The 22,509-nt window shown below is 54.2% G+C and overlaps 1 protein-coding gene across 1 annotated transcript in view; it reads right to left on the bottom strand.

The window, feature by feature from the left end:
- The window catches only part of Ppfia4 (PTPRF interacting protein alpha 4), a 44,976-nt gene that overhangs the window by 760 nt on the left and 21,707 nt on the right, over positions 1-22,509 (bottom strand). The window contains exons 12-29 of the mRNA XM_033761980.1: positions 22,304-22,394; positions 21,578-21,669; positions 19,808-19,916; positions 18,125-18,333; positions 16,541-16,781; positions 16,167-16,202; positions 15,816-15,949; positions 15,455-15,621; positions 13,391-13,484; positions 12,881-12,962; positions 12,199-12,399; positions 11,486-11,548; positions 10,877-10,903; positions 8,781-8,956; positions 5,847-5,944; positions 5,147-5,322; positions 2,873-2,941; positions 6-69 (exon numbers count right to left, since the gene is read on the bottom strand). Of these exons, the coding sequence (XP_033617871.1) occupies positions 6-69; positions 2,873-2,941; positions 5,147-5,322; positions 5,847-5,944; positions 8,781-8,956; positions 10,877-10,903; positions 11,486-11,548; positions 12,199-12,399; positions 12,881-12,962; positions 13,391-13,484; positions 15,455-15,621; positions 15,816-15,949; positions 16,167-16,202; positions 16,541-16,781; positions 18,125-18,333; positions 19,808-19,916; positions 21,578-21,669; positions 22,304-22,394 (2,129 nt within the window). The remainder of the gene's footprint in view (positions 1-5; positions 70-2,872; positions 2,942-5,146; positions 5,323-5,846; positions 5,945-8,780; positions 8,957-10,876; positions 10,904-11,485; positions 11,549-12,198; positions 12,400-12,880; positions 12,963-13,390; positions 13,485-15,454; positions 15,622-15,815; positions 15,950-16,166; positions 16,203-16,540; positions 16,782-18,124; positions 18,334-19,807; positions 19,917-21,577; positions 21,670-22,303; positions 22,395-22,509) is intronic.

Here is a 22,509-nt window from a genome sequence, read left to right as displayed (position 1 = left end):
CCCGCGGTGGTCCCGCGGCCGGAAGCGCTTCCTCCAGGACGGCGCGCGCCGGAACACCTTGTCCTCCCCCTGCACCGGGCAAGCAGAGGGCGGGTGGGAACCCGGAACCGGGGCCCTGGCTCCCAGCCTGGGGGAGGCTGGGCTCGCTCTTTCTACGGTACTGGCCCTCCTGCCCCTGCCTGGTCAGACCTGTATCCAGCAATCAAACTCTGCTCCCCTGCACACCCCATTCTTCTCAAACTGAGCTCAGGGTGCCCACTGCTCTTTCGAGCTATTCCTCTTCTCACACTCCCCATGGGATCGCCCACCGGTTCCCACGTATGCTGTCCTGTCCCTCTAGGGCCTCTGTAAGGCCATCTGCCGGATATAATGTCAGGAGTCAGGACACCTGGCTTCCGATCTTGGGTCTGCCATGTTTCTAGCGCATGACCTTACGGAGCTTCGGTGTCCTCATCTGTGGAATGGAGATACAGTACCTGCCGGCTACCCACCCCAAGGGAATCAGATGTGCCAGTGACATGCTCCTCTGAAGGACATGGCAGGCGGCCTCCCTCCATCTACCTCTTCACTGGTGTCAGGCAGGTCTGTAAATAACCGCCTCTGCCAACAGGCAGGCAGGGCCACACCCTGCAGGACGTGGAGGCCTCCCTGTCCCACTCTTTAGACCCACAACCACCCTGCTTTGTAGCCATGCCTCCTTCCACCACTGTGTTCTCAAGGGCTCCAGGCTGCAGGGAGAGTGGTACCAGCAGCAACAGGGCCACTCATGCCCTCCTGGGTTTGTTTGTGTGCTATGGAAGCCAACTGCTCCAATCAATTCTTAGCATCAAGTACCTCTCTGTCACAGCATCGTCCTAGTAGCATTTTTACAGGGACCTAGGAGATCATTTCGTCATTAGTATTGCTTTCCCCTTCCCTTGTCTCCTTCCTCCTTCCCTATACCCGTCTCTCTCTCTCTCTCCCTCTCCTCTCCTTCCTCTCGCTGTCCCTGTCTTCCCCTCTCTCCCTCTCTCCAAGGAGCCAGAAACTATGATCTGTGATCTTTTTTGTTCTAACCATTGTATCCTCAGCTCCTGAGGAGTATCTGAGAATGCTGCTGACACTCAATAAATATGTGTTAAATGAACGGATGGCAGTTAGCTCCCTACACAAGAATCCCATTCCTACGTTTAGTTGGAACTTTGTCTTCCACTTTACCTAGTCCATAACCCTACCCTTCAGCCCCTTCCCACTGTCAGCTAGCTCTCCGGGTTCGTTTCTATTCCTCCTCTGTGCCCTGATTGGCACATGTTCTTCCTGCTCTTCTCCTCCTCTTGGGTCCTGATCTTCACACAGAGGGAGAACTGGGTGAAGTCTTTCAGAGCCATGGTGGGTCAGAGCCAGAACTGGCAGGAGGCCTAGCTGTAAAAAGAGACACCCCAAGGCATGGATACAGTGCTAGGTGGCTGGACCCCAGGCCTTCTCCTTACAGACTTCCGTTGGTATTCCCCCCGTCACCAATCTCACCTTATTCCTAACACTTGGCTTCCATCCTAAACTCCCTGCAAGAAAAAAGTCTTCTCCAGCTGCGTCCCAGAAACACCACTGTGCTGCCCAGTGGTATCGCCTACTTAACTCCATCGCTCCACCCCAAGAGCTGAAGCCTCCAAGCCCAGCTCCCAGAGCTTCTAGGAGGAGCAGGACACAGAGAGGGACAAAGGAATCAGAGACGGTCTGCCCCAGGCCTGCCACACGCCGGCCCCAGGGCTGTGGTAACATATTTGTTTGAGCTACAGTTTCCTGTAAAATGGGGATAATAACCCTGCCCATAAATGACGGTGAGCATAAAGCGAAATGTCTGTCATCATTGTGCCACCATGCCTGGCCCATCCGGCACAGGCATTCAAAGAGTATTTTATAAGAATTAAAGGAATTTTTTTTTTATGTGAGAAAGTACCATGCTAACCTATACAGGAGTCTTTGTCCAGAAAGAAAGCTGAAGTGCTAGGTGTGTGGGACTGAGCAGTGGGGTCAGTGTCCCTGGAGCACTGGGAAAACTGAGGTCTCTGAGAGTGGGGTCACTTGGAGGGGTGTTCATTTATCTCCTCGACTGGAATATATACATATATGTATATTATATATCTGTAGATATATCTATTCTTCCCCCCCAACCTCAGGGTACCTCTGCAAAGAAAACATTCCTCATCAAATTCTGTATATTCTTGACTGTGTCCTTCCTTTCTACTCAAAGTGATCATTCTACCAAGGTGGTTTTTAGCTCCGTTAAACCCAACTAAGAAACAATGATCTGACTGAAGATGGGAGAAGCTAAAAATAAACAGAGTCCAGGCTCTTTTTTAACTTGCTGGGAGCCAAATCAGCTGAGGCAGACCTGACCAGCAAGGGCAAGCAAGGTTGGGGATAGGAAAGTGAGTAGGGAAGAGGCTGGCTAGAGGAGAGGCCGCATCCTCAAGAAACCAGGGAGCATAGCAGACATCTTAGGGAGCAATGTCACTCAGGATATCAGGGCCGTCCTTCAACTCGAGGGGAAGACCTCGTAAAACCAACAGCTAATCTTACTGGGCAGGACAGAGATGTGCTGGTTTGGCCTAAGAAACAACAAAAACAGACAGTATCCTGGTGATATGGTCTTGGGGAAAACACCTTTGATCTTGTGTGGCAAGGGGGGCTGAGCACAGAGCTGGACAATGCTAGAATGTGATACAGAGGACCTTGCTGCTTTCATATCGCAAAGGAGTTTCATAGAAACTTCTCCACAGCCCACTGCTGCCCGAAGACGGGCCAGCCCGCCCGTCACCAGCCCAGGAAAGCAGAACCTGTGAGCTTCAGTGACCCAGTCTCTGAGACTCTTGATCCATGGCCAGGTACTCACGTCATCCAGCTTCCGGTCTGTGCCCAAAGCCAACAGGTTATTGAACTCTCTCTCCATCACCTGGCGGGCCTGGAGTCCACAGGGTGAGAGAGCAAAGTCTGCAGTCAATGACCTTTATAGCATCTTCCCCCCATTTCCCAGGGTTCAAAGGCAGAGGGGGCAGGACTCTGGTGCATTTAGCTCGTTTGAATCCTGTACCACCTTCCTGGGGCCATTCCTTCAAAGAAACCTCAGTGTCCTATTAGAAGTAAAACTGTTAACCTTAGAAAATTAGAAAAAATGTAATTTTTTAAAAAGTGGATCATAGAGCAAATGGAGGATAGGCTGTACCTATGGTCGGGGGCACATTTGGCCCATAAGATCAAAAAAATCGTGCCTGCCTGCCTTTTGGTGGTGTGGGGGGAAATCATGCAGACCACAGACAAACAAAACTTAACTTACTTGGATTCAATAAATATATTTCAAGGGTCTACATCACAAACTTAAATTAGGAAGACCCAATCATGGTTATCTGTGGCTGTGAGCTACAAAGTGCATAAAAGCTTTTTCTGGGCTTCCCAGAAATTAACTCATTAAGAAAATTGTCAGACATAGGAAAATTTTTAAAACTTTCAGCCACCAAACATTTTCAGCATTTTAAATGAAGAATTCCATACTGGGTCAGATATCACTTCCCCTAATAACGCAGCTAAATGAAGAGGTCAGAAAAATATGAAAGCCGAGAAAGCAACAGAGACGCATCCCTGCTGCTGGATTGCTGCTTATTGGATTGCTGCTATCCACAAAATCCAAATGCATTTTGAGATAGGAAGTAAAAGAGTGGGTGGAAGATCATAACCACAGCATTCTATAAGGACAGTATTTATCAGTATCGGGAATGTAAGATTATCACAAATAACCTGAAGCTGGGCGTGAGGGCGCACGCCTGTAATCCCAGCACTCGGTAGGCTGAGGCAGGAGGATCGCTGTGAGTTTGAGACCAGCCTGGGCTACATAGTGAGTTCCAGGTCAGTCTCAACTACAGAATGAGACCCTATCTTAAACCCCACCCCCGAAAAAAAAACAACAACCTGAAAGGAGAAGGAAGCATAACACATATTCAAGTTTCCAATCGCATTGCTCCTTGGGGTAAGGAAAGGCTCAGCAGACAGGTGACTTCAAAATCACCTCACAGAGCTGTGTAAGGAGCCAGGAAAGAAGCAAATGAGGTGGGAGCTAAAGTAAGTGTAGAGAGAGTACTGGGGGATCCAAGCTGTCCTTGGAGTAGAAGGGATCTGCACTATCCATTCTAACCGGGTAGGAGGGGTCACTAAGGACACACTGGCCCTGTGTGCTGCCATGACCCCCCAGAGCCCAACGCTCCCCCCAGAACTACCAGACAACACAGCCCTACCCTCCCTCAAGCCAAAACGTGTCCACTCCCAGAATAGCCTGTGCTGTGCTGGTGGCTGAGTCTCAAAAGCAATCTGACAGCTGCAAACAGTCCAGACAAGGGCAGCTAAACCGATCAGGGACAAAGGCGGGTCTGCTGGAGCAAAGGCTAAAAGAATTAAGACCACTCCGCTGCCTGCCGAAGGCTCAGGCCTGGGGATGATTTGATCAGAGTTTATGAAATTCTCAGTTTTCACAAAAGGTGAGAACTGGTCAAATACAAGCATCCTTACCAAACTTAATCTATGAGGAGGAAGCTGTTCCCTCCGCCCGGGGGAGCTTGACAGGGGCATATTTAGGGCAAATAGAATCAGGAAGTACTTTACACAACTGTTAGTACTTTTAGAATCCCATTACCCACAGGAAGTAGGAAAGGCCAAAAATATAAATAGGTTCAAGAGGACTTCGATATATTCTTGGATGACAGCTCCATAATAATTATGAAATGCAATTTAAGAAGTCTAATCTTTTGTGCTGCTGACAGGCAGGCAAAGTCCTGGCACAGAGAGGCTCTGGGCTGTGCTATCCGGTATATTTAGCTTTCTAAGGCCCAAGGACCCAGGAGTAGATCCCTAGTGGGGCAGACAAAGGAGATCTGGATGTTCTGGCCGGAGAAGCAGGTCGACAGCCAAGGAAGGCAGTCTCAGTTGTAACACAGGGTTGGGAGGAGATGAAGCGGTCACAGCAGGTGGGGACTGACACAGGTGACGGACACACATTCCCTATGGCTTTAGCAACGCAGCGCTCCACACCTGAGGTCTGAGAATACTGCAATGGCCCACAGAAGCCCCTCGGCCCCTACAATCTGTGAGCGAGACACGGCCCGACTAAAGGGTTGCGGACCTGAGTGTTCTGAGTGGGGATCTGGAGGACCAAAGCCAGCGTGTTGTGGTCAAAGTTCTCATCCAGGGCCAGCAGGGCACCGTGGACGCCGCTCTCGTGCAGGTTGCCCGCGTAGTCCCGAAGCCCAATGGACTGGACCCAGTGGACCACCTGGTCATTGGTCCAGACCAGCACGTCTGTGGGGCAGAGTAAGGAAAGGGGCAGAAAGAGACAGATTTGGCCCAGACCCACCCGGGGAGAAAGAGCTCTCAGAGCCATCAGCCTGCTCTGGGCTCCTGGCCTCCCCACCTCTCCAGTCTTTTCTCTGGGAGAACCAGTCCCGTCCTCCATGGCTGCCAGCCTGCATCTCGGGGTCAGTGCTGGCACAGGTCACCCACCTCCCCAGGCCACAGTGGCCTCTCATTCCAAGTCTCTTCTAAAACCTGCCTCTCCCATCCAGCCCCACCTGATCATCAGGGTCCACGGGCACCCCGGTCTAAGGGCGCTGTCCCGAGGGTTCATCACATTTCCCGGTTGGTGGCTGCTGTCCAGAGGGGATTTAGAGGCTACGACTGTGCCCCGGGCATGGACAGCATCTCCTTCATCAGGCTGGGGCTGCATCTCCCCTCCCGGGCTCGGAGTTTCCTAAGGTTCTGAATGCTTTTTCTCCTGCTTTTCTGCTCCACACCCCTGAGCAGGTCCCCAGGCCGGAGCTGCTGACCTTTGATCTCGTGCTGGCTCTCCTCCCTCCTCTTCTCCAACTCCTTCCGGTCATAATTCAGCCTCTTCAGACACATGATGCCATACTGAAGACTGGTTCTGCAGACACACAGCCACCACGGCCACAGCCTCAGTGGGGCCATGTTCTCACCCACCTGCCCCAGCGGTCCAAACCCACTGACTGCATCCAGTGTGAAAGGAACTCAGCCCCTCATGCCCCTCCTGCTGCCAGCTGGGCTACACAGGAGCCAAGTCCTCCCGCCCCACGCCAAGATGCTTCACGTTTGGCTTCTTATTCATCTGACCCTCTCTGTAGCTACTCTTACCCTCACTCTCCGAGGCAGCCACTGGCACACACACACACACACACACACACACACACACCCTTTGGGTCCTGGAACATAGCAGGCTACCCAGATCTTTGTGCCTCAGGGCCTTTGCACTGGCTACTTTCTCTGCCCAGAACATTCCTCCCCCACCTGCAACATAGCTCACTCCTTCCTCTCCTTCAAATTTTTTCAAATGTCTCTTTCTCAGTCCAGCCTGCTAGTCACCTTATTCATCAGAGTTAAAACTACACCATCACCATCACTACCCCTGACCCATACTCCCAATTCCCCTTACTTGGTCCATTTTTTTCCCTAGAACTTTTTATCTACTCACCTACCTTACAGTTACTGTTCCTCACAAGTAAGAAAGTTAGCTCCATGAGGGCAGGGGATTTTGTCTTGTTCACTGATCTTAAACTTGTAGCATATAATAGGTACTCTTATAAGTGTCTAGTGAATTAAATGGAATAATTCCCATAAATGACAAAGAGAACTTACTGTGTAGCAGGCCATAGTAAGCACTGAATCAGTAACACCTAAGCCAGCCTACAGGCCACCAGAGCCATGGGTCTGAGCCGCTCCTAAGGCAGCAGTCGCCCCACAGCATCCTCGGAGCAGCACTGAGCCAGCACCTGTTCAGCTGGTGACCCCAAACTCATCCCCTTCCTGAGGCAGCTCATCCCGCCTTGGAAGACCCGGACGGCCCTTGCTTATGTGACACCACTTTGTCCTTCAGCCTTTCCAGGTTTCTCCATCCACGGAGGAACCAGACAGAAGGTCCTTCTCCCCCTGCAGCTGCGTCTGACTCTGTTACTGGGGCTCTTGCTTTGTGAGGTGCGGTCAGGCTGACAGCTCCCTCCTCTCTCCCCAGTTCTGCCCCACAAGCCCTTCCGCCTAGGACGCGTCGCCATCAGGGCTCAGAGGCCCCACTTCTAGGGCAAACAGGAACTCTCTGGGAAACCTGCCCAGCAGAACACCCTGTCCAGGGAAAACCCTGTGAGCTGGGTGTCCAGCAATGGGGGTGTTGGCCCATTCTGTTGCTGTCTGGCTGATTGGCTGCTGGGCCTCCGCTTCTATTGGACGTTTCCTCTGTCTATAAATAAGCATTTTTACATATCCCTAAAAATCATGAAGTTTCTAAGAAGTTTTTGAGACTTAAGAAAATGCCTACGAAATGTCACGTGGAAGAAAAGCAAATGCACAGCTGAGGTGAGGCATGCAGGAGATGCTTGAGAAACTCCAAAGCACTCAAGATGTGGGGCCAGAGCTAGAGGCGCGAAGCAGGCTGAGCTTCGCTCCCGGCTCTGGGGAAAGGGGCTGGGTAGGACTTCCACAGGGCTGGGCAAGGCTGGCTGACATCTTCCAGCAGCCCCGCATGTCCCAGCTTGGCCAGGGACAAGGCCTTCTCCCTGGCCCTGTCAATCACCAGGCAGGGGACAGGTGCAGCAGGCCTGGCAGCCTCCTGTGCATAGACAAAGGATTCCCTTTCAGCCCCGAAGAGGGGAGGGGGAGAGAGTTGGAGGCAGGACACAGGTTTCCCTAACAAGTCAGCCCTCGCAAGTTGTGCTGGGGCACCAGGGTCAGGGAGGCCGCGGGTTCCGGCACAGGAGTCTGCAGGGTGGGGGCCTGCAGTCGGCGCCTTGTTCCACCCCAAGTGACCCTGAGCGTGTGCTCCTTCCTGTGCTCCCAAGATGAGGAAGCTAACTGCATCCGTCGCAGATACAAAGTTCTGTTTTATGAGTCTGAGAAAGCCCCGAAAACCACACATGCCAGCCTCACCCTTTCTATTATCCACTCAAGGCAAAAGACCCAGCTTCAACAGCAGCCCGTGCTATCCAGAGCTGGACGCTATGAAGGACTCCAACAGCCGCCAGTTCCTGGAACCATCACCACCCACCTCACTCTCCAGGGGACCAGGCAGGAGGCTCAGTGAGGCAGGCAGGGGGAGGAGCCCAGGAGGACCTGAATTAGGACCCCATCCGTGAGGGCCACCGCCCTTCACCCGCAGCGGGTCATTTCCATGCAGGAATATGCAGGTGGAGCTCTCAGTTTTTCAAGAGAAGCCAGAAATCCAGAGGTTTATATAAAATCTACTCCTGCTTAAGTACTGGCAACTAAATTCATGGTTTTTAAAATACATGTGGGCCAAACAAAACCTATCTGTGGGCCAAACTGTGCCCACGAGCTGCCAGTTTGGCACCCACCACCACCACACTTAGAGGAAGAGAAGACTGCTGGTCCCTGTACCACAGAATGTGGGTCCAAAGCTGAGGGGCTCCAACCTGCAATGTCAGCAGGAACAGGGCCTAGATATCCTTGGTCCCGCAGCTTAGAAGGCGTGAGGTACCCAACTAAATGCCACATTCAGTCTCAGTCTTTTCCGGGTAAGCACATTTCACGAAGCCCAGAGACAAGGGGGGAAACTCTCCAAGAAAGTGCTGAAGAGAAATGACTTTTTGTCCCAAATTGCAGGGTAAGAGGAGGATTCAAAGAGGGTGAAACTTTCCCAAAGGGGAGACCCGTTACCAACTAGACCTGGCCATGGGAACAGAGAGAGGCACTTCTGCTCCTGGACATGGGCCCTGGCTGGGGTCCACCCAGCTCACCGGTGGAAGCTGTCCACCATCTTCAGGTGGGCGCGCAGGTCCTTCTTGGTGAGGTGGTCCAGCATGCGCGCGTCCACCAGGCACTCCATGAAGTAGCTTCGGTACTGGGGGAGCCCCAGGCTAGGCAGCCACTCATTCCCGATCCACTCGTGATTCATGTCTCCGTAGGCCAGGGTCTGGGGGACGAGAGGGAAGCAGCTGGGTGGGGAGGAAGGCAGTACCACCAGGCTGTTCCCGGCATTATCTGCTTAGGAGCAACTTTAACCCAAGCTCCACCAATGCGGGAAGAAAAGTGGTCCAATAAAATTTCAGTTTCTTTTCACTTTGGGGCCAGTAGAGTGTGGGGCGGGGGTATTTTATTTTATCTTTGCAGTGCTAAACCCACATTGATTTATATCCACAGGCCTTTTTAAAATTTTTTATTTTGAAGCAGATTCTCTTCTAAGTCTCTATCTTGCCCAGGCTGAGCTTGGACTTGTGATTCTCCTGACTCAGCCTCCCAGAGTGATGGAATTACAGACATTCACAACCATGGCCAGCTGAGGTGGAAGATTTTAAATGGTACTTTCCAAGATCTCCAAACGACCCAGTCCCACTCATACATCAACGATCCACGCTAATGAACCGGAGCGAGCAAGCATCTGGGCAGCAGAGAATGGAATGCACCTGCGGTACTATGCAGCTCTCCTGCCTCCCTGATTCTCCATGAGCCTCGAGCCCACCGGGCCCAGGGGCCAGGCTGCGTACAACGGACCTGCAGGGAGCAGAGCATGCCAGCCTCACTCTGGAAAACAGCTGGCCTCACAGCCCACAGGGATGTTAAATGCTGGGCGAAGCCAGGAAAAAAGCAAAGGGCAGGTAGCTTGCATGTAAATAACCAGGTGGGTTCTCCAAGGCCTGGTCCTCTTCTCCAAGAACTCTGTAGGTCCTCCGCTGCCTTCCCAGATCCCAAGACCCCTAGAAGTCACCTCCTGAAGTTAGCAGGTAAGGGCTCCATGACTGCTGCCTTTCGAAAGCTTTAGTTTTGACAGCGACTCTCCACCATGATTCCCGTGACATTTTCCACACTGGTGAGTTCTATTTTGCTGACATTTGGCACAAAAGTGCTCACGTATATAAAGCCACGTGTCGCACACGTCACAGTGAGTATGAAACGAAGTGACCGCTGATGATCCCAGGATGGCGCGGAAGGGAAAGACCAGACTTGCTCCGCACCCAAGCACCCACCTTTGCACTGCTCTCCCCTCTCCCACTCCCCAGCGCCCCTCCCGAGGTAACCGCCCCGCTCAGCTTGCTGTCTAGTGTTCCTTTGCTTTAAGAATGTGTTGACAATTTCTACAATCACTAATGTCTATTTTTCCGAACAATACATTCACTTCGCTTCTTTTTTAATTTCAGTGTCAAATGCTTTGAGGCTCTCGGGACTCATTTAACCTTATATTTTCATGCCTCCATTTCTTCGCTACACAGTGTTTCACTGTGCGAACACGCTATTATCAACCAGCTCCGTCTCCCGTGGAAGGGGTTTCCCCGTGTGTGTGAACCACCCGCTTCCTGTTTCATTCTTCTTGGTGGCACCCTGCACTACCGACTCTGAGCCTGTATTTGTGACATTACCGTCTTGATCTTTGATGATACTGTTTGTCGCTATCGTTCCTCTGTTTGCTGCTCCGGGAGGGCTGTATTTGTTCAACCACTTTTGTATCCAGAAAGCTTAGAAAGGCATAACGCATGGTGGATGCTCAACGAACACCTGAGCACTACATGAACGGATGTGAGGCCTTGCCTACTTCACCCGAGTGCCCCTGAGAGGGGCAGGGAGAGGAAGGCTCGTACCAATCTGAGCCTCACTCTCATTCCTGGGAAGAGAGTCAAGGTGCAGAGAAGCGCCAGGCACATGGTAGGGCACAGCCCTCCAGGGTCCCTCACCTGCCACCCTGAAAAACTACAACAAAGGGCCAAGGGGGCACTGGTAGGGGGCTCCAGGGCTCCTAGTGCCAAGACTGGCACACACGCTGGGACTTGCGGGCCAGGGAGCCTTGGGAAGGTCGCTGTCTGACCTTCTGAGAGCTGTCCCGGCGGAGAAGGGGCCTTACCTGAGCCCAGCTGCCCTCCTCACTGTCCTAGCAGGAACAAGTGCCGCGTGTCGGGGAAACAGGCAAAGTCAAGAAACCAGCAACATCTACCCAGGCCCCGGAAACAGGGTAAGAAGATGCCCCCACAGCTAGGGTGTGACCAGGGAGAGCTTGTTGGGGTAGTCCAGAGGAAGCAGAAGGCTGCTCCATGTACCCTCGCTCATGGGGAGAGGGGAGCAAATGTCCGAGGCAAAAGCATGCTTCTGTGCCTTCCAGGACTGACTGGGAGCCAGGCAAGATGCCAGGCTGTCCCAGCCTTGTTCCTGCACCAGGGATCAAGCCCTGGGCAAGGAACTTGGAGCTCGGGCCCAAAGGCCCAAAATGGGGCAAAGCCCCTCAGGCTCTTCCACTGCAGTGTGCCAGGGGCTGTGGGCGGCTTGTACCCACCCTGGAACACACCAACAGAAACAGACTGTTCCCAATCTCCCCTTTCCCCACAACCCTCCACCCTGAGACCCGGACCAATCAATCTGAGATCTGCTGCAAGCACCTCAGACTCCCTACAGCTTTCCCCTATCTCTCGGGAGTCACCAGTTTGAACCCCAGGCCCAGAGCCAAGGGCCAACTCACTGTTTTGGTGGATGTTGCCAGAGTCTCCATCTCCTCGTGGGTGACCCAGACATTTCCGGAAGACTGCAGGCAGAGAGGAAACCCAGCTGGTCCGGGTGGGGTCCCTAGGATCCCCCAGGAGGCCCAGAACCCGAGGACCAGGACAAAGCTCCCTTCCCGTGAGTCCCCCCAGTGCCCAGCCCAGAGTCCTGCACCCTGGCTAGCTCTGAACATCTCTTTGACCATTGTATCTACGCCACTTAGCACAGGGCCTGGCACATAGAGAGTGTTCAGTGCACATTTCCTGGATGAATAGGAGTGAATGGTGCTGACCCCAAATGGGGACGACCGTGATCACAGAGATGAACAACTGTGAGATTTTAGCTTGTGTTAAAGTTCGAGGACAGGACAGAATTCTTCAATGTCCGATACCTCTACCTTCCCAGACCTGGCAATAACACAGAACCCCAGAACTCCTGTCTGAGAAACTCTGTGCAGAGATCTGGAATCACTGTCAGGCAGAGATGGAGAAATGGAGTTCACGGAGTGTACATAGAGGCAGCAAACCAGGCCTGTCGTACCCTCCTAGAATCAATGTCACCCCCCTCCCAAAGCCTTCTGTGAGGATGGGACAGGGTGGAGCCCAAGGCTACCATCTTCACAGAGACCAACAGGAGGCTCTGCAAACACCATTCCAGGGCCCTGGAAACGCCCCAGGTGAGGGAGGCACTCACCGTCCTGGAGGTGGGTGGGGCAGAGGGACTGGTGAGTGACACCATCTCCTGGATGGCCAGCCGCAGTTTGAGCCTGTGCAGGGCGTTGCTGATGCCGATCTCCCGCTGGATTTCTGTGTCCGACAGGGCGGACATGATGGCACCACTCTTGACGTTGGCCCGGCAGGCGGCCACGTACCAGGCAGGCATCCCCACCCAGAGCTGCAGACGGAAGGTGCGGTGCAGGGACAAGTCAACCCTTTCCCAAGACCTGGCCCCGTGCCAAGAGCCTGGGCCCAGGACAGGCCTCAGCCACGGTCTCCGCAGAGCAGACACAGCACCTCTGGGAGCTTAGGAATACAGAGATGATGAGCAAGAAATTATTTTACAGATTACAAATCAAGAGGCCTGGGAAGGTGAAGGGATTTTTCTCGGCATCATGAAGGTGATCAGCTCCTAGCGGAAACCTGTAAGAGCCGAACTGCCTGGGAACTGGGCCCCCTTCCCAAAACTTATGTCCTCTGAAGTTAGTTCTAAGCGGGTCTGTGGGAACAGACAAGGGCTTGGAGTGGCACGCAAGCACTTGGCAGGGGTAGACATGCTCGGGAAGTTGCGGGGACACCACCCGCTGCTGGGGGTCCTTGTACCAACCCACACGAGCCTCCCTCCACGGCCCAGAGCAGACTCCCGCGCCCAGGCTCACCTCCAGCCATGAGACCACCGTGGGGCCGTCCCACTGGGCAAAGGGCACCCCTTTTCTGCGGGCATCTTCCAGCAGCTGGTGTCTTGTAAGAGGAGGAACAGAGACTCACTGGTCCCTCCTCTCAGTCAGGCTGGCTCCTGGGGACTGCTGGGCTGCGCTAAGCGTGGGGACTTCACTTCCCTGGCTCCCCACCCGTGGATTCCGCTGCTCTATGCTGAAGCAATGTGACACTAAGAAGGGGGCAGGACACCCCTCCCTGCCCAAAGGATGGAAGGGCTCTTCCTGTGCGCGTGCTGACTTAGATACGTCAGCATGCTCTGCCCGCACAGTCCCAGGGACACTTGGTAGCCATCCCCTTGCTTCCTTCTCCTTAGGGTCATCCTAAGCACCTCCTCCTAACTCAGGACCCTGATGTGCCCATCCGGACCAACTCAGCTCAGGAAGGGCCACACTGGGCTCTGGTTCCCTGAGCTCAGTCCCATAGCAGCTGAGAAGGAAAGAGGCCCTTACTTCTTCTTTAGCCGCCGGTCCTTCTCTGCTTGGGTCCCCAGCTTAGCAGGCACCACAGGCTCCTGCAGATTGAGCTCGGAGTCGGTTAGCAGAACTGGAAGGGAAGAGATGCCTGAGTCAGCGAGCCCCCTGCTGCTCTGTCCTTGGCCTGGGCCAGTGAAGAGGAACAGAAGCAGCAGGGGGCTCCTCAGTAGCACCTGATGGGACCTCACGTGATTCCTAGAGCCTCCTCCCAAGGTGCTGCATCCAGAATGGCCCTGGGTGGATCACCCAGATGCTGTGCCCCTGGGAGCCTCAGCCAGATGGACCAAAGGGGCCCCACCCTAGAATCCTAGAGAGAACCTGTCCCTATGCCAAGCCAAGGGGCAAAGCAAACCCAGAGAGCAGGCACAAGGCTCCAGGAGGATCAGACTGACTTGGGTGAGTCCCCACTTGGGTGGGGACTTCGGCACAGAAGGATATGCCTCCCAGCCTCGCTCTGTATGTGTGCCCACTCGCACAGACTGCAAGGATGGACAGATTCTGCTCTCTTCTACTGAGGGTCTCTTAAATTCAGGATGGAACCCTACAGAATTTGCGGCAAAGGGTGGCATCTCAGAATTCACTGGTGTCCTGGCTGTTCCTCAAAGCACACACGGGCAGCAGGTGTGGAAGATCCAGAAACCAGTCTGAGATGTTGTCCCAGGTTTCGGCACCAACATGGCGTGGGGCACAGGAAATCATGAGGTTTTTCACAGCACACCTCTGCCCCTGATCAGACCTGACCACCTTGCCATCCCTCTGCCCCCTGAGGATGGGGAGGAGGACAGGGCTCTGCCTTGTTCCCGAGCCAAGACTCCCACACCCTGGACAAGGCTACCCTCCTTCAATCCCCTTGTCCTCCCGGCCCTTTATCCTTGTCTTCCTCCTCTTCCCCTTCCTCACCTCCCCACCTCCTCACTCAGAGAGGTCTAATCCAATTTGTACCTTCCCTAGGTGCAGAAAAGTCTAATTATGCATTTGCGTTCAAAGGTTTCCTCTCTTCCAGTTGGTGGAGCTCCTCCCCAACAAGAAATTCATCGTTGTTCCCACTGCCTCTTGTCAGATTCAGAAGCTGGCATCCCTCTCCCCTCTTCTCTATCCTCTGACTTCATTTGAACACAAAACAGCAAACAAAGCCCCCTTGCCCACGTCTTCCCCTGCTCAGAGCAAGCCCCTCCGGTACACACAGCCCCCTCCATTCTCCTTCCAGTTCTGGCTCAGGTTGCCCAAAGAGGAAGCCCTTCAGGGGGGCCCCCACCTCCTCACAGCCAGTCTGAACCCCTAAAGCACCCTGGGCTTATCTCCATTGTACTGTTTTGAAAGCATGTTTTCCTTTTCATTAGATACTAAGATCCTTCGAGGATGAGCTGTCTCTCCCATACCTCGCACCACACCACACAGGAAGTACTGAATAAGTGTTTGAACAAATGCCTAAATAGGCAATGGGGAAAAAAAAAGGAGGGAAAAGAAGAAAGGGAAGATGAAATGGGGGAGAGAAAGGAAGAAAGTGAACACTCACTGTGTACCTCCCACACAGAGAGGGACCTAGAGCTTATACCACAGAGACGACAAAAGTGCTTCCCTGCCCAAGCATTCTCCTGAACTGGATGTCTGTAAAGCCATCATATCCTGAGTACCAGAAGTAAGTTCTAATCGAGAACTGACTCGTTCAGAGACAGAACTAAGAAGTTTCTCCTGAAGGTGCCGCACAGTGCATCAGAGAACCTTTAAACTGGAGGAGAGCACAGCGGTTGGAGGGTTCCCTCCACCCAGGAAGCCCTGCTACAGCAGGCCAAGTCCAAGGCCTCCTGGACGTGGCCTCACACTGCCGGAAGTGCAGGCGCCTGCCCCCTCCCGAGGCCATCCCTCCTACTGGGAAACGCCTAACAGAAAACGGGGACGCTCTGGAGCTGGAATCTGCCTGCCTGAAGCTTCCCGCCTACCAGCCCTAGGAAGGCAGCAGAGAAGGCCGGGCCCAGGGCACCCCTGGGCTTCTGACTCCCCAAAGCACACCCAGCCCTCTGCTATGAATGGGGCAGAGACCGTGGCCTGTGGCTCCATCCCGACTCAGCTGAATCAGCCTGCCCTTCTCCTTCTTCCCAAACAGGCGACCAATGGACGACTTGATGCCCTTGCGCTTGGCGCCCTTGTGCAAGGAGTCCTGGCTGCTGTTGCTGCTGCTGGGGTTGCTGCCTTGATCTTCCAAGGCACTAGAGGATGACAGCCAGGAGGGGGCGGAAGAAGAAACACACTTAAATTACAGCAGGAGAGAGGGAAGTGAGCAGCGCGGAAGAACTCGCACATGAGTGCCAGCTTAGGGCAAGGCAAGGGAAGCTGACCAGAGGGAGGGGAGGATGTGATGGCCTTGGGGACAGAGAGGTGGGGGCGGGCCGGCTCTCCTTACCTCTTGCCTTCCTCCTGGCTCAGGGCTGGGTGGCCAAGCTTCTCTAGCCGCAGCGTCCTGGGTGAGGAAGGAGGAGAAGTCTCACATTTTATGGTGGCTTTATCCTCTCGGTTCTCTTCCCGAGACACTGGCGACTGAACAGACAGTGGAGCCGTCAGGGGGTAGAGGGTGAGATCTGGGGCTTGCCTACCCAGCCCGGACGAGGCAGAGGAGCAAGAAAATCGAGCAACTGTCAGGAGGCCCTGTGGCCTTCTCAAGTTCAGACTCAGGCTGAGAGCCAAGGGGTTGGCGCCACAGGGAAGGGTCGGGAACAGTTACCCATCAGAACCTGGGTCACCAGGCAACACTCACCAGCAGCTTCCTCCTATGCTTTCGTAAGTCACTGGGCTGGAAGAGAGAGGTAAGGGTGAGCTGGGCCAAGCCCTCCGCTGCCCTAACCTGACCCCAGGAGGAGCCCACTAGTCTCAGATGGGAAGATAGTATGCAGTGTCTCGTGGGCCTGGAGAGAGTGTCACAGATGGAAAGGCTGGCCTGGAAAATGAAGCCAAGGCTACCTGTGCAGGCGAGGAGCAGTGTGGGCAGTAGGTGAGTGCTCAGGCATTCCGCGCTTACCCAAGGGCAAGGCTGTTTTGGCGCCCTTTCCGCCCGAGATATCACTTATGGGAATCAGGTGGTGGGCCCGACTCAGAGGAAGCCCTGCTTCTCAGCTGCCCACAGGCTCTCACCAAGGTCATGACCCCCATTCGGTCCAGGTCCTGGGCAGCGCTGCGGGAGGTGAGCTTCGCTGTGGAGCGGCCACTGAGGGGAGGCGACGCGCTGGCCAGGGACAGGGCGGTCAGCGAGGTGGGGATGGAACTGCGCTTGCGCAGCTGCGTCAGGTTTAGGGCTTCCATGCTGCCGCTGGTCACGCGCGTCTCGATCTCCTCTGCGCGGAGCTCCGTGGACTCCTTTTCTTCCTGGATCATCCTGGGAGGCAGGCAGAACCAGACCTGGCCAGTAGCTCAGCAAGGACTGGCACTCGCTACCCTAGGGCCCCGCGCAAGGCAAGGCCTAGGGACACCCCGTGTAGTTTGTGGCCTCTTCAGGATATAGAATGCATGGCGCTTAGCGGCCTCTCTCTCTCTGTCCCTCTCCCTCCCTCCCTCTCTCTCTCTCCGTCCCAGGCCTGCCTTCTCCGTTTCACAAGTCACAGCCAGGGAAGGAAGTAATTTGGTCAGTGAAACACAAACCACCCTGGAGGTCAGAATTCTTGGTCTACCGTAACTACAAGGGTGAGCTTTCTTCTGGCACTTTGCTTTCTGTGCCTCAGTTTCCAAATATAAGCAATGTCTGGATTGGTCTTAGGGATTCATTTTCAAATGCAGGACTTTTAACTGATGCTAGCCCCCAATGGGGCTTTCTCCATTCCATGGAAAAAATGAGAAAAATAGTGAAAACAGTGTGTGAGAGAGTGTGTGTGTGTGTGTGTGTGTGTGTGTGTGTGTGTGTAAGCGTCTTCTTTGTAAGTGGCTCATGAAATCCCAATGTGTGGGAACTACTGAACCTCAACAACCTGTAAAACTATATATTTCAGACCGGGTGTGATGGCACATGCCTGTAATCCCAGCACTCGCAAGGCTGAGGCAGGAGGATCACTGTGAGTTCGAGACCAGCCTGGGCTACAGTGAGTTCAGGTCAGTCTCAACTACATAGACAGACCCTGTCTCAAAAACAAAAAACAAAAAACTATATTCTTCAGCCCAGATGCTCTCCCACTGTTTGTCATTGACATTAATAAGCTCACTAAAAAAGGAAGGATAAAGGGAGATTTTGACAATTTTCTCTGCCAACAGCTTGTGTTGGTTGCCTCATTAGGACTGGAAGCCATGGCACAGTGGACTTGGACTTAGTTGCCACAAGTTTGAACCCTGTGTGGATTCACAGTGGAATTACTGTGCAGCTTTGGGCAGGTCCCTTAACCTGTCGGAGCTTCTGCTTCCTTGCCTAACTCAGAGGTCATCTTGCCTCCCCCAGGGAACACGATGGGCCTGACAGAAGCATCCACGAAGCTTCCGCCCTGCGCCGGCCTTGGCAGTGGGAGCTGCATTCCTAGTGGTCGGGATGGCGCCAGGTGCACAGTTCGTCCTCCCAAGCCCGGCCACCCCACCGGCCCGGGGAAGGGAGACCAGGCCTGAGAGTGAGACTGAGGTCCTGCTCTTCGGGCCAGAACCTTGCCTGATCCTCCAAGAGGCAAATACAGTGTTTCCTGCAGTGCCACACACAAAGGGACTTGTCTCTCCAGCACGCCCCAGCCGCTGGCCTGCCCCAACCTGATCTCTTCGTTGATGGCATCCAGCTGTTCCTGTAGCATCACGGCCAGAGTCTGAGCATCCGAGTGGCCGCTGGGGGAGACGACATCAACAGAGCCAACAAGACCCCCGGGCTCGTCCTCATCCACGTCAGAGATCTCAGGGTCGCTGTCGAAGGCAGCGGTGGACTTGGGGGCCAGCATGCCAGGCAGTGGAGATGGCTCCCAGTCCTTAGCAGAGGAGGAGGGTAAAAGAGTAGCAATCAGATGTCCGGACAGCTGAGGAGCAAGAGCTCCCCACTTCTGGCCAGCAGCACTGCATCTCCTAGGACCCTGTTAGACACGCAGACCCACTCGTTCAAGAGCTGATCCCCAGGTGATCTGTCTGCCCAGCAAAGTCTGAGAACTACTCACTCAAGAGGTAGCTAACAGTGGCTGAGAAGAGATTACAGAAAGACTGCCTTGTTTTGAATTTCAGCTCCACCAAATACTAGCTGTACAGCCACGGGAAAGTTGTTCAACTTCTCTGTGCCTCTGTTTCTTCCTCTGTAAATCAGGAACAGCAATAGTGCCTACCCCGTAGGTAGTTTGAGGCTTAAGAAATGCAGGTCCCCCTCTTAGCACAAGGACTTGGCACAAAACACATTATATAAAGGCTCTTGGTTTCTGTTTATACAAACCCACAAAAGGTGACTAGACCCAGGGAGCAAGGCAGGGCCAAGCAGGCATGTCTGTCTCGAGTCCCCAGAGTTTGAACACATTACAGTGAGGTAGCGGCTTTTCCAAAATCATCCTATAAACTTCTTCAGCAGACAAAGGTCCCAAAGAAGAGAAAGCACAGGATGGGGCTGAGAAAACCAGAAGAGTAAGGGAAGGAAAGGAAGCAAGCCAGGACTGAGAGGGGCACTGACGCGCAGTCTCTGTGACCTTCGGCCTCTGCTGTAGTCCTGTCAGCTTCAGTCTGAGCTCCTAGGTAGCTGCTATGTCAGAACAGAGAAGGACTGAGGAGGGGACAAAAAGACCACCCAGACTGGGGCTTCCTCAGGACAAAGAGGTTCCCCCCGTCTGACCAGGAGCTCCTCCATTCTGTCTGAATCTTCCAGGGCCCCAAGGCACGTGGAGGACCTGGACATGGATGTGGCTAACAATTTGCAGGCCGGGAAGGAATCAGACTTCTCCCAAAGATGGAAGTCAGCCTTCTTCTGTGCTTTATCTTCCCTCACTTCCCCCAATCTCCTAGGCCAAATCAGACAGGGTGAGGCCACAGCTGCTCCTCAGAAAACCCCAGGTGCCATCCCCAGAGCCAGGTAACCTGTCATCCCTCCCTCTCCCCCAATAAATCACAACTGTTGTTCCAGGAATCTTGCCAATTGCATCTCTCCCCTGCAGCCCCACCCCGGCCACCAGAAACACACGCCTGCACACCCAGGCACACGCTCACACGCTTCAGTGGGGCCTTGGGGCCTGGCTGGCTGCCCTCCAGCCCCTACCTCCTGCCCACCAGGAGGCCAAGGCAAGGGGGGTGCACAGCTGTTGCAGCTGACAATGGCCCTGCCCCAGGGCTGCAGCTGTCATGGACACGGGGGAGGGCAGGGGAGGATTTGCACCACATGCCAGCCGTCTGTGTAACTGGAGCCAGGCACACGGCCGAACTGACCCCAAACTCCCGGGGGAGACCCCCACCCCTCACCCTCCACCCCCTCACCTTGGCCGATTCTTCCTTCAGGGCCGAGTAGCGGTGGTGCAGACCCAGGGGGGCGTGGGCAGTGGAGCTCAAGGAGAACCGTGCGTCTGCTGCGCTGCCCACGTGCGACCTTGAGAGGGTGGCAGGGGAGAGAAAGGACAGATGCTGAGGGCCAAGAGACCCAGCCAGCACCCACTGGGCCCCAAGAGTCAGGGGTCTTCAGCTTGGAGAAGTCTTAACCTCACACACAGCTATGGTGCATGTTTGTAGGGCTGCCATGTAAGCCCCAGATCAGGCTTCTGTTCCACCACTCCAGGGTCAGAATCACCGAGGGAGAAAGTTCTAGGGAGCAGCTCTCCATTTAGCATAAGCGGGATCTTCTCTTGGTTTATTATGCTTTTGAAAAGCTGAGCTGTCTGTCAGGTATGTAAGTTAAGGTTCTCTGGCCGGTGTAGGAGGCTCCGGGCACTGGAGAGGTCCAGGGAAGACCTCTGAAGGGCCTTTAACTCTCTGGGTCTTTGTCTCTTGGTCTTCTTCCCCAGCAACTCTCTCCTTGGGTCCTCTGATAATCTAGACTGGGTTCCTAATCTAGCTAAAATTCCACCCAGCATACGCCCTCTCCATCCTTTGGGGGGCCCTGAAGCTGTATCAGAGGCACAGGATAGAGAAACCACTTTGATTTTAGGGCTCCAGGAACAGTCTGGAGAGTCCAGATGCCTCCCCTGTGATGTCTCTTCCCTGTGCTTTCTCAGCTGTAACTTTTCCCACTGTAACTCAGCCTCGATTCAGTGATGGGTCCAGTGATTGTACAGCCAAAGCTAATAATTCCCAACAAAGAGGGAAAACATATGCTGGAAGATGGCTTGGACAGGTCTTATTAAATGAAGAGTGGCCCTTCTGGTCACCTACAGGAAGGGAAAGGTAGAATTCCAGCTACAATTCTATGTCTCTGTTCCTCACTTCTCTTTATGCTCCTAAACCACTACAGCAGTTCCTGATGAACTTGAAGATGACACTTAAGTTTCTACCACCCTACACCCCAAAGTTTCGCCTCTCAAGTTCATTTTTCCCCTGATTCTCCACACATACCTACTTCTTCTCGCCTTTCTTCATAGTAAGTGATCCAAAATTCCCTAATCCAACACAGGCATTGACCGAAGAAAACCACCAGAGTTTTAATCATCTAGGAGACTTTGGTTTGGAGAGAAAACAGCAGGAGCCCTGCACCTTGAGTGGCACTGACCACTCATCTCCTTGATCTTCACCCTACCTCACTGGCCTAAGAACTGAGGACAGGCTTGAGTTCAATGCCAACTGCTTTACCAAAGGTGGAGAAAAATCCAGAGATTCTCCAAAGCACGAGCAAAAATTCCATTCTCTATCACTTATACTGCTTTCAGGTAAAGGGATCCCAGAACTGTACAAGGACCACAGCATCTCAACTTTCAGCAGTAGGGCAAACTCTCCTGCCTCAATTAAGTCTCTCTCACTAGAGTACTCTCTACAGTGGGCTTTGTGGGCGTGGGAGGGCATAACACTTGGCAGACCCCTCTCGAGGGCACGCCCTTGTCAAGGAACCAAGATGCATAGCAGTGGGCACACAGCCATCCTCTGATTTCTCGCCCCTCAGCATCCTGAGGCCAGGCGCTCCCTTCCTAACTGAGCTTCAGTGTCCCACCCTGAAGAGGAGGAGGACCCGGAGGTCCTGGGCAGTCTTTGGTGGGGGGAGTCTCCTTCCTCAGGGTCCATGCAGGACCCTGCCCCACGCTTCTGCCTCCCGAGCTCCGGTACCTGGAGTGGATGCCATCCACAAACGGCCCCCCTCGACCCTTCAGCTGGTCCACCTCTTGGCGTAGCTTCTCAATCTCTTCAGACAGGCGGCCCTGTGCCAGCAGACCCAGAGTGGGGTGGGGCCAGGGAGGGGCAGAGAGGGGAAAGCGGGAATCAGAGAGTCAAAGAGGACGGCAGAGTTGGGGAGAAGCAGAAGAATTCACTGCAAAGGCCAGGGCCAGCGACCTCAGGCCAGGCCACAGTGGGCCCTAAGAAGATGAGGCACCAACTGGGAAGGGAGCAGAAGTACCGCAGTGGGGCTGGGCCAGGAAGACTGTGTCTGGGCTAGGCCTCTGCTGGAACAGACTGCTGACCCTCACGGCCTCACAGAAGCCTGGCAAGCCAGGCCGGGTAGCAGGGCTCCCACACATGCTGAGGCGGAGTGATGGCAAACCCTCCCGAGTCACTGGATCTCGACTCACCAGGGTTTGAGGCCGCTCCAAGTCCTCGGGGTGAGCCCTTCCCTGGCCCTATGCTTATGGCCTCTCTATTATTTCACCCTGGGGAATGATGTATCTACTGCGCTGAGCTGTAGTGAAGCACGATGAAGTAACTTATATGCATGGCCTGCCACAGGAGCAAACACAGTGCCGGGTATCTGAGCAGGTGGTGAAAAGAGGCGCGTGCGTCCTTTCCTCACTGCACCCCAGGCCCTCCAAGCTGGGCGGCAGGGCCAGCGCTGGGTACCTTGTGGTGATGCTGCTCCTCGAGCTGGCGCTGGGAGTTCTCCAACTCCTGGATCAGCGTGTTCTGAGGGAGATCAGCTGTGAGCATCCGCCAGCACCCCTACTCTTCCCGGTTGGGAGCACTCCCCAGGCCCCTCCCAGCCCACCTCTGAGGCCTCCCACCCTTCTCTCCTCCCTTCCTCTCTTTCTCGGCTTCAGGCCCCGCCC

Source organism: Fukomys damarensis, unplaced genomic scaffold, assembly GCF_012274545.1.
Source record: "Fukomys damarensis isolate Sample0158 unplaced genomic scaffold, DMR_v1.0_HiC HiC_scaffold_11, whole genome shotgun sequence".
NCBI classification, from domain to species: Eukaryota; Metazoa; Chordata; class Mammalia; order Rodentia; family Bathyergidae; genus Fukomys; species Fukomys damarensis.
Note: the sequence above shows the minus strand (reverse complement) of the source record. Positions and strands in the feature narration are given on the sequence as shown.